The sequence below is a fragment of the Zerene cesonia genome, chromosome 24 (assembly GCF_012273895.1).
Source record: "Zerene cesonia ecotype Mississippi chromosome 24, Zerene_cesonia_1.1, whole genome shotgun sequence".
Taxonomy (NCBI): domain Eukaryota; kingdom Metazoa; phylum Arthropoda; class Insecta; order Lepidoptera; family Pieridae; genus Zerene; species Zerene cesonia.
The window spans coordinates 4,230,720-4,242,931 of record NC_052125.1 but is presented as its reverse complement, the minus strand read 5'-3'; the positions used below and the strand labels follow the sequence as shown (position 1 = coordinate 4,242,931).

At 37.1% G+C, this 12,212-nt stretch overlaps 1 protein-coding gene across 1 annotated transcript; it reads left to right on the top strand.

The window, feature by feature from the left end:
* Positions 1–674: 674 nt before the first annotated feature.
* On the top strand, positions 675–10,959 carry LOC119836376 (chondroitin proteoglycan-2-like). Its single transcript, XM_038361681.1, has 6 exons — positions 675–741; positions 1,086–1,258; positions 6,633–6,848; positions 7,471–7,683; positions 8,772–9,239; positions 10,458–10,959. Exons 1-6 carry the CDS (start codon positions 711–713, stop codon positions 10,755–10,757), a joined length of 1,401 nt encoding a protein of 466 aa, XP_038217609.1. The 5' UTR covers positions 675–710; the 3' UTR covers positions 10,758–10,959.
* The last annotated feature ends 1,253 nt before the right edge of the window (positions 10,960–12,212 follow it).

Genomic DNA, 12,212 nt, shown 5'->3' with positions numbered 1-12,212 from the left:
ATGGGTGGTGGTGATAGCTTAGCATCAGGACAACCACCAGCTCAGTTGCCCGCTAATAAAAGGAAAGCGTCTTAAAGTTGACCCTACACGAGATAGTAAGCCCCATTTTTGCCCCATTTAGCAGTGTTTTCTAGCTACACCACTCGTGCTGTTCACATCAACACAATATAAAATAACTTAAGATGATAGAAAGACTAACAGACAAGGTCAAAATTAGTTTGTAAGGATGTGTGTGTGTGTTTGTTGCTCTTTCACGCAAAAACTACTGAACCTATTGCAATGAAATTTGGTACGTAGACAGCTGGGCAACTATGTAAAATTAAAATGAAAAATTGACATGAATTTAAAAGAACAACTACAGAGTTTCTTGCCACCTTTTCTGCGCAGAAAATTATAAAAGTATATGATAAAACTATTATATTATGGTTATTTAAAAGTGCGGTTAGGAAAAGCCTAATAGAATCAATAAATTTTTGAGTTAACACTGCTTTATGACTGCATCATGAGTTCCAAGAAACTCAATCTAGAACATTATTGTATACATTAGTTTTCATGTACGATTATTATAACTAGATGTTAATACGTGATTTATGCATTAACTACAATTATTGCACTATTTAGTTATCTATTATTTTAATATATATAGGTAAGTAAATAATATCTTGGCAGAATGAGAAAGTCCTGCACTGCAGTGATATGCTACGGTTAAAATGATTAATCTACAGTATTTTTTATTGCTTGGTGAGTTCTGTATTTTGTGTTGCTTTAATTTTGATAATAGGTCAATATTAGCTATCTGGTAGGGAAAGTCTTATTAAGATCGGCTAGCGAATTCGGAGGTTAGCCGGAACAGAATTTCTCATATCCTTTTCCTTACCCTTCCCAGTCATTTCCTCTATACCTCTCAGCGATCCTTTCTTAATCCCTTTCTAACTTGAATTGCAATCCATTTGTAGAGGCGAAAGGTTGGAATCGACCCTACGCCTCTCCAAATGTTCATGGGCGGTGGTAGCACACCATCAGGCGTCCCACCAGCTCGACGACCGAAGATGACATAAAAAAATAATTTCCGAACTCTTTCCTAGCGTTCATCGCATACCCGTGTGAGGGATACAACTTCAAATGCCCCTCCGACGGCCGGCACTATCTCCTGCCCCACGAGACAAGCTGTGCCAAGTTCTATTACTGTGAATATGGGACACGAAGGAATGATGCCCGGTGCTGTGCTCCTGGGACGCTGTTCTCATTTGAGAAGCAAGTGAGTAGAAAAAATGCAAATTTTCAGCTTTACAGTAGTCAAAATCTACACTAATATTATAGAGCGCAAGAGTTTGTATTTTTGTTTGTTTGTTTGTAAAGGATAAAGTCAAAAACTACAAGATCGATTTTAATTCTTTCACCATAACAAAGCTGCAACTTCGCTGCTGTCATTCAGCGAAGCTGAAAGAAGCTGCAGCTTATATGTTCCATGGGAGAAACCGTAGCGAACTGCCAGTATTTTATAAATTAGTTTTTTTTTTGAGGCGGGATTAGAACCCGCATCTTTTTTCATCAGCAATCGAATTTCTTCTACTCTTTCGGTTTCCTGGCTAAGGGATACCCCACTTATTAGCATATAGGCTACTTTTTATCCGGGTAACACGCGGGTTGCAGCTGGTTTCATATAAATTGGTCAAGCAGATTCCCAGGAGCATGGTAACATGCATATCATAATATGAGAAAATTATCTAATTATAATATACTAGCTGTGACCCGCGGTTGAAACCGCGTATGTCCGTATCCCGTAGGAATATCGGTATAAAAAGTGCCTATGTGTTATTTCAGTTGTCCAGCTATCTACGAAGCAAAATAGTATTATTATTCACCAATAGATGTCAGGAAAAAAAAAAACACGAATATGACATTTTCTAAAAAAGATTCCTAGCTCGATTTATCGCCCCCGAAACCCCCTATATACTAAATTTCATTAAAATCGTTGGAGCCGATTCCGAGATTCCAATTATATATATATATATATATATATATATATATATATACAAGAATTGCCCGTTTAAAGATATAAGATAAGATGTAATACATATTTTTTATTATTTTTCTTTTCGATTGAAGAATGTAGTTTACAACTGGTAAATGTTGTAACTGTGTAATATTATGACGATTCAAAAGTGCTTATAAGAAGTCTAGTTGAATGTTTGAGTTTGAGTTTGAACTACTGAAGTATTTGGGATGGAATCCATTTATGAGTTGTCAATCAAGTTTTACAAACGAACGATAAATCTAACATTAATTAAAACAATTAATTAGTATTTAAATTTACCTACTACATGTTTTTGAAGTTATGCATATTCGTATATTAATGTTGTACGCCAAGCGCATCCGAAATCTAAGCGCGTAAGTTATATGCGAGTTATCTCGCATCTCTATTGTTTGTATGACGTTACAATATTGTTAGTTAGTACCCTGGTGAGTTTTTTGAGCATTATCAGTTGCTTCTTAACGCCTACGTGCTACAGTGGTTAAGACCTGAGTGTAGGACCAAGGGGTCCAAGGTTCGATTCCGGATGGGGACTCCCAATAAAATGCCTCGATCTGGCAGGACACAGAATGATCTACAGATGAATATGATCTACCCCATACCCTACTAGGGGACACGAGACTTTTATGAGTTTTTTAAAACTTAATCAGTACTTTCCTTGATAAAGTCTGACACGTGATCATATCAGTTGATTTCGTTTATCTTATTTAAGTTTCTTATCGTCAAATATAACAGGTTTTCCTTTTAACCAGTTCTTTAAAATATATATTTTGATATGTGGTAGTCATGCATAGGTCAGCTCGCATCGGGGAAGTACCACACCCCCACAGAGGTCCGGCGTAAAGTAGTAGCATGCCACTGTATTTCGTACGGTGCGTGGGGAAGCCGGAGGCCCATATCTTCTACCGTATCCTTCCCTGGACAATCCCTGCTTAATTCCAAAGAAAGAAAGAAAGATCACCAGATTTAGAATGGTAGATGGGCATAAAATAATAGCATTCACCAGTATGACGTCAATTACAATCTCACCTACAGATGATAATGGAACAAGCACAATTAGAGAGAGCTCATTTGTTGTTGTAAAATATTGAAAAGAAAAACGAATAAATAGGTTTTTCAATTATTGCAAATATTAAAATGATGATAGATCAATGACATACAGCAATTATTGTTATAAACAGCTGACGCGTTTAGTAGTTTTGAGAGAAACCAACGCCTGTCAATTTAGATATAGTGCCACTATCTTACTGTAAAAGCGAGCTGCGTGTATTATTCAGAATTATATTCTTAATTTTGATTGTTCAATTAGTCAAAAGTTGTTAACGGTCATTGCGAGGAATCACTACATAGTATAAAACAAAGTCGCATACCGCCGCCTATGTGTCTTTATGCTTAGATCTTTAAAATAACGAAACATATTTAATTAAATTACACAAAAATACGTTCGAATTAAGAACGTTTTTGTAGTCGGATAAAAAATAGGAAGACGTAATATTCCCCGGGGTCATAAAACATTTCTAAGAATTGCGCATTCTTTATCGATATAATATACAATAATATTATTGCGCTTTTTATCCATTGATTTACTACTAAACGATAAAATACTTATACCAACCTCCGCTTTTTTGATACTGCCGTTTCGCGGTACATATATAGCCTATGTAATATTTTTTATGTTACGGACAACTGAGCCGGTGGTTCGCCTGATGGTAAGCGATCACCACAGCCCGTGAACATTCGCAGAGGTAATGCCTCTGTGAATGCGCTGTCCGCTTTTAATGGGTCATCATCATCAGCCCATATATGTTCCCACTGCTGGGACACAGGCCTCCTTTGAGGGCTCAGGCCATAATCTACCACGCTGGCCAAGTGCGGGTTGTCAGATGTCACATGCCGTTTTCACTTTTGATTCTTGAGTATGCCGGTTTCCTCACGATGTTTTCCTTCACCGTTTTAAGCTGTGGTGATGTTATCCACATGTGCAGATAAATTGAAAAATCTATTTATTTCCTGCACGCTCGCCCGGTCTCGAACCTCGACTTATCGATGAAGTCCGCCTGAGTTAAGCCACCACTGCTTTTAAGGGATAAGGATTGACGACTAGAAAGAAGGCATGGACTGGGAAGGGTAGGGAAAAGAAAACAATTTAAATACCTAATGGTCTTAATTAACAGAACTGGATGTTATCAAAAGAATTCGGCTAATCGCAAACCTGCATTATCTTATGTACTCGTATAATGATAATTGATATCTTTACTATTGTTATAAGTGTAGTGTGTGTTTTTTGTTTAATTGTGAATTACGAGCTATACAGATGGAGGTACAAAAAACAATTTGCTTTTTAAAAACTTATTTCCTTTAAAAAAAATGGTTGCCTGTAAAGTCGGTTTTACGGGCGAAGATTTTACGTGACAACGTCTTTTTCTCGGTAGAATATTTATTGATATGAATATTATTAAATTGCACAATAGGTACAAGGAATTGAATGAAAATAAGAATTGCACAAATTTTAACTATAGAAAATATATATTTTGTTTACTAAAAAGACAGAGACAGAGACACAAAGCACGCGCCGATTCAATGCGCCTAATTCTCTAGTGCTGCGCGCGCGGCGGACCGATCATAGTTCGGTGACTCATCGTAACGTTACCTTTTTCATGAGTGACTCCGAGCCGCAACCTAATTTAAGACGTTGTCACGTCAAAAAAGGTGTGTGTGCGATTCACACACGATAAAAGAGAAACTTCAGTAAATCATAGTATGTATATTTCTGTCTCATTCTTTCCTGGCTTCGTTCTACACATTTTTGTATTTGTGTCTCTTACCTGTCGTTTTTTCCGTGGCATCAGGTTGAAATCACAACGATTCTAAAGAAGTTTCAATAAAAGAGATAAATAAATGTTTCTTTCTAATTGAATATTATTTGACTACATCTATATCTGCACGATACAAATCGGAGTCTATTCTAGCAATGTAATGGGAAAAATTGAAATATTGAAAACTTAAATGCAAACTAAAGAGAGCCCCCACGTACCGTTCCCGTGCGGACGGCGTCCTTAGCATTTTAATTGTAATTTGTGTGTAAAATATTTGCATTTTTTTCTTTTGCGTGGCAACGAAGCGATTTCCTGATACGATTCTTATCTAGCCTGGAGGCTAGAGAATGATTAAATTACCTTTACGCAGCGAATCATCTCATTTTCATAGGAATTTATATATAATATAATAGCTTTTGCCCGCGTTAAATTTGGAGTAGTTCAATAGATGTTATACATATAAACCTTCCTCTTGAACCACACTATCTATTTAGATAAACCCCATCAAAATCCGTTCTGGCGTTTTAAAGATTTAAGCATACATAACACATAGGGACAGAGAAAGTTACTTTGATTTATGTAAGTGATAAGTTTGTGTGTGAGAAAATATTCTTTATTCCTAGACAAGAGACTGGAAAAGGCTTTCAGAGTCTGTATCCCGCGTCAAGTACAATCTGTTGGTATTCAAGAGGAGAGTGAACAGGTATTTCGAGGGAAGCGTGCTCGATCTTAGGCCAGATCTTATAACAATAATAACATTTATTGTCAATAACACGAAAATATTAGGACATGAAAAGATACACATAAAATAACATACACAATATACATAAGAAGTCAAAATACATATGCGAAAAATAAAGAAAATCTCAGCTTAGCATCAGGCGAAAACGCTGACCTATTAGCGAATAAAAAATCTTGTAAATCCTACTAATATTATAAATGCGAAAGTTTATAGGGTTGTATGTGTATTTGTTACTCTTTCACGCAAAAACTACTGAACCGATTGCAATGAAATTTGGTACGTAGACAGCTGGACAACTGGAATAACATATAGGCAACTTTTTATCCAGATATTCCTACGGGATACGGATTTACGATATTACGATAGACAAAATAATTACAAAATAAAAAGAAACGCTGGCCATTTGTGAGTTATAGAGTTATTATATACAAAAACGGTATTACATTTACAGAACTTTGTAGCATGGGTGCCGCTTAAAAATGTATCTATTATTAACACGCTTTTATACACCTGTATGTTTGTATGTAACCAACTCGTTTAAACTCGATTTTAACTCACCTTAAACGATTCTAAGCGGAACGAAATATTTATTTCAAACTTTGTATAAGTAGTTAGTTATCAAGAATCAGTGACAATTTCCTCAGTTTACCTTTTTTCCCAATCAGGGTCGCCAGGATTAAATAAATTCCTTGCGTTGCCTCTGTAAATGAGCAAGTGAGACAATTGTTATAATTCAAGATAATTCTATATTTATTCGTGGATAATTCAATAATTCATTGGCTTAAACATTATCAATTTAGAAACTAAGTTTATATATTCCATTTTTTTATTATTCAGCGGCTATAGAAAAAGACCATCTCAGTAATTTTAAATGTCTTATATGAACAATAAGAAAGCGCAAGATCTCATTTGTAGCTTTCACGGTTCATGAAACCGCCAGACACATGGACAGACTGGCAGACGAAGGTGGCGGAATCTTGGTAATAGTGTCCTGTTTTACTCCTTGGTTACGGAAACCCTGAAAATTCAATTGTTCCAGGTTTGCGACCACCCGAACTTGGTGCGCTGTGCTTGCGGCAGTAAAGCGAATATAGCCGACTGCAACGGGACCTTGGCTAACGGCTGCCCGTCTGATCACACAGTCAGACGCCAGTTCCCCCACGAGTCGGACTGTAGCAAGTACTACAACTGCGTGAAGGGGGAGAAAGTTCTGGAGTCGTGTCCGAAAGGCCAGCACTTCAATGCTAAGGCGGAGGTAAGTTTGGGCAGGGTATGTGAAATCTGTACTGATAAGTTTTTAAATATTTATGCCTTGACCAAGCATCCACAGTTCTCCTCAGAACATCTATACTAATATAATAAAAATGAAGAGTTTCTTTGTTTGGTTGAAGGCCCCAATCACAGGAACTACTGGGCCGATTTGAAAAATTCTTTCAGTGTTAAATAGCCCATCTATTGAAGAAGGCCCTAGGCTACATATGTACCACGCGCGAAAAGGGGGTGGACCGTTTGTCTTTAATATAAAACGCAAATTGATTGACGGATCCATCAACGTACAGTAACAGTACAGGCTGAAATTGGACATGCAGGTATGATGATGATGTAGGCTTCCGCTAAGAATCCTTGCCTTTGCATAAATTATGACAAGATACAAAAAAGAAACAGTTCTGATATCTCTGTTGTTACGACATTGACGGTAATGTAATTTTTGTCAATTATCCAAGTCATTGTTTTTATTTTAATCTCATTATCGTGTTGTGGAAAAATTATACCAATTTAAATATAGCTCATGAATGTCAAATATACTCGTAACATCGTAACATCATTCGGAAGATCGTTTAAAAAAAAATCAATCAATTGAAAATTACATTCCCAAGGTATGCGACAGTCCAGTGAACGCTGGGTGCGATCCAACTTGCAGCACTGGTTGCTGCAACAACGGAACCTTACCCAATGGTTGTCCAGCTAACTTCCAGATAGAGATGCTGCTGCCCCACGAGTCTGATTGTTCTAAATACTACCAATGCGTGCATGGGAAAAAGGTACTGAGATCCTGCGCGCCTGGGACGCATTTCAGCGATAAACAAAAGGTATGTTATTCAATTATGTGCTTTATTTGTGAGATTATAATAATAATAATAAAACCATTTATTGACTACAGACAAACCACACAATACGAAAAAACACAAAATGAAAGAAAAAAAAAACAAATATGAATAATAACAAAAAAAAAATATATTAATAGACTAAAACTAATAACAAACAAAATAATAAACAAATTAAGTACTAAATCTAACTAATTCTAGCCTTAAATAATAAACATAACACAAGCACTGTGTGGTAATGTCCACCATCAAAAGGGACTACTCAGTGTAAAGCTGTAGTGTTCAACGGACCACTAACAGCACTGATTTTCAGGAATCCCCATCGACCGCGACGGTTGGAGTTACGGTTTATGTACAAGCACAGGATTACAAATTAACGGAAAAGCTGATAGCTGATATATATAATAAATATTTAAATAATCAAACATTCTACTTATATACTAAATGGATAATGAGGTATAAAGGAAAGATAAAAAAGAAATTATAACAAAAAATTAAAACAATATTGTATGTGTAGACATAAATATTATAAAGATTTGAGCGTATATTCCAGTGTAACACAGATATGAATATTGTGTGGAAGAATTAATATATTTTATTGATTTTCATAACTTTTAAGTCATTAACTTTGACATTGTTTGTAAGAATCATTCATCAAGTTATCCTATCAGCAATATAATTAACAAGACATTATACATTCTCGCTACCTTTTGGGCTAGCAGTTTCTTTCATTACTAGCAAATAAAGGTCACTGACCGTGCCTTGGTGCCGTGGTTAACGCGTGAGCCTAGCACTGAGGGATGGGTTCCTTTCCCGATGGGGACTGACAAAAAATGTCTCAGCCTTGTCCACTATAATATCGATCAGTGAAACAGATGCAAATCATCTGCCATATCTCATCATATCTGCATACCCCACTAAGGGACACGAGATTTCCTACTTAAAAATACAGTTAATTATTGTAATTGCTAACGATGAGTGACATTATTTGTGATTGTATGATGATGATGGATGGATGGATGGGAGTCTTAAAAATGTCTTAGCCCTGTTTTAATATAATATTTTCTTGTTAGAGCTGTGAGGATCCATCAACCGCTGGATGCGATAGTGGAACCGGCGGTGGTCAAAGTGGATGTGGTGAAACGGGGGGTGGAGAATCGGGTGATGGTGGATCCTGCGGCTGTGAAAACGGTGGTGGTGAAACCGGCGGCGGTGGAACTGGATGTGGTGAAACGGGAGGTGGCGAAACAGGCAGTGACGGATCCTGCGGGTGTGAAAATGGAGGTGGAGAAGATGGCGGTGGTGGAAATGGATGTGGTGAAACGGGCGGTGATGGATCCTGCGGGTGTGACAATGGAGGTGGAGAAGATGGCGGTGGTGAAACTGGTGGTGGCGACCTTCCGAACGGGTGTCCTGCAGACTTTTGTATCACAAGACTTCTGAAACACGAATCGGACTGCTGCCAATTTTACTTCTGCATTAACGGTGAAAAGTTATTGGCCAAATGCCCCAATGGATTACATTTCAACGCCAACCTACAGGTAATGTTAAATGAAATGTTCGAACAAGGTTATTACTATCGTCATCAGCCCATATATGTTCCCGCTAAAATAGGCCTCCTATGAGGGTTCAGACCATAATCCACCACGCTGGCCAATTGCGGGTTGGCAGATGTCACATGCCGTCGAACTTTTGATTGATAAATGTTGGGTATTGGTTATTGGACTAGTAAAGTTACTTTCAGGGGTTAGTTAAAATGTCAATTGCTTGCGTGATAGAGTAACAAATATACGTCATTTCGCTTCTGTTCTTCACTTGCGTGGTATGGCTTGGCATGTTTATTGGAACTATCCCTACCAATATTATAAATGCGGAAGCGTGCTTGTTTATTCTCTTACACGTCGCAATGGAGTGATTATATGCTATGATTTCTATGTTTGGAGATAGTAAGGTGGCTAGAGAGTGACATAGGCTACTTTTATCCGGTAAAACATCTCATTCCCAGGGGAATTTCCTTTGATAACGCGGGAAAAGGTAGAAAGCTAGTGATATAGTTATTTTTGTGTTTAACAAGCATTACTCAATTCCCACAAACCTTCGCGTTGCTGTTATTATCAAATTTATTAAGATCACATTAGAAGTATGTGGTATTCGAGCACGCTTCGGCTCGAATTGGGCCAGCTGGAACCGGGGAAATACCACATCCCCACAGAAGACCGTCGTGAAATAGCATACAGCTGCGTTTCGTTCGGTGAGTGAGAGAGTCAGAGGTCCTTAACCCTTTTTCTTAACCTTCCCAGTCCTTTCCTTTATTCCTTTCATCATTCCTTCTTAATCCCTTTCCAATGCGATGTCGGTAATCCATTTGTAGAGGCGAAAGGATCTGCAATTAACCTAAAGCTTCTCCAAATGTTCATGGGCGGTAGTAGCGCTTACCATCGGGCAACCCACCAACTCCATTGCCGACGATGACATAGAAAAGAAGGATACGAAAATTGTGTATATCTACCTTCCTGATACAACTTCTTTTAAGTACTTCGTTCCGTGTCCTGAAGGGAAAAGTATTTGTAATCCCCCTTATTAACTAATTTTCGTAATTTATCAATTCAATATCAAACTAGGGTGCCACCTGAAGGTAGGTACTCAGTCTTTTGGAAGGGGGGATACAGATCCAACACGCCAAAGCCCTTGTGGCAGTTCCAATATATTGTGATATTGTGATATACGTTATAGTTTACGATGTCCACTATATTTTCCAGAAATGCGACGACCCCGCGACCGCGGGCTGCGCCCCGGCTTGCGATGAGAAGTGCAAGGGTTGCCACGTACCGTTCTGGAGGGATGAGACCGACTGCACCAAATTCTGGAGGTGCGTCGACGGAGCCAGGGTAATGGGCACCTGCCCCGAGGGTCTCGCCTTCAACGTGGAGAAGCAAACCTGTGATTTTAAATGCAATGTCGTGTGCAGTTGCGCTCGCAGCTTGAATGTGGTTGAGGCGATTACGGCCAATAGTATACTGAATAGGTTAATGAATGTAAAGCAAATTGAAGCTGTTTAATTTACAATATGAGATATGGCTTGGAAAGGATACCCTGCAACCTACGTAGAGCTAGTAAAGCGAGCTGTCTATATTATTAATTTATACGTTGCATAGATAAAAAATTAAAAAAAAAAACAATCACTTTTCAAGAAGCCTTCCAGAAGGCAAACAAAAAACTGTATCATGTTAAAAACAATTGAATAATGTATCCCATTGTTTTTATGTACTATAGCACGGTATAACTATAAATATACTGTTATTTTTAATGTATTTTTGTATATTTTAATAAATGTTTTACGCAATTGCATATTGTTATTTTATCGTCGACTCCAAAAACTGATTATCGATTGATTTCTATAATGAAATATTTTGGTAAATTTCATACTTAAAATATATATAATAAATAAATATAAAATACTCGTGTCACTATGTTAGTATACTCCTCCGAAACGGATAGACAGATACTCATGAAATTTTGTGTGCTATCGCGTAGGTTTAAGAATCAGCCAACACCTGTTTTTCATACCACTAAATGATAAGAGTAAGGCAGAACAGCGTTTGACGGATCAGCTGGTAAATATGTGTAATTATTAAAATCTACATCTCAAAGAATGTTTTTTGTGTGTCTCTAACTACGATGTTTCTAATAACAAACTTTTATTCAGATTCAAATAAATATGGATAATTTTCTTTCGTTATAAATGTCACGTCAGTGAACACTACAGAGTTTCTCGCCAGCTCTTCTCTGTAGAAACTGCTTTCCGAACCGCTGGTAAATGTTAAAACTGTGTTAAGACGATACAAAAGTGGTTCTATAAAAAGTCTAATTGATTAAATAAATGTTTGAGTTTTGAGTTTGAATACTAATAACGTTTTAAATAATGTTTTTTTACATGTTTATGTAAGAAATAGCCTTTAGCCTCTAGCTAACCTATCTCCAGACAGAAATCATTTGCTCCGTTGCGTTGTAAAAGAAGGACAAACAAACGATTACACCTTTGCAATTATAATATTAGTGAAGATAATCAATAGTCATTATGACAATCTATTTTATGGATTTTTAGACTACGCAGATAGCCGTATCTGCGTAGGCGTTAGTATCTCTTACGTCAAATTATATCTATGTAAATTTAAAAGAAAAAATTGCCCCCCCACCAATTTCTCTCCTTTCTTCTTTTATATAATTAAAAATCCTACTCATATTGTCTGGTTGAAATCGCTTAGTAGCGATAAGGCCTTTTAGCTCTGTATTATATTGTTTGTTCAGCTACAGAGTTTATTGCCGGCTCTTCTCTGTAGAAACTGCCTTCCGATCCGGTGGTAAATGTTAAAACTGTGTTATGACGATTCAAAAGTGCTTCTATAAGAAGTCTAATTGAATAAATAAATGTTTGTGTTTCTTTTATACGTACTTGTAAATAGTGGTAAATAAAGTACATGTATTGAAAAAAAAATATTTACTCCTCATAGGAG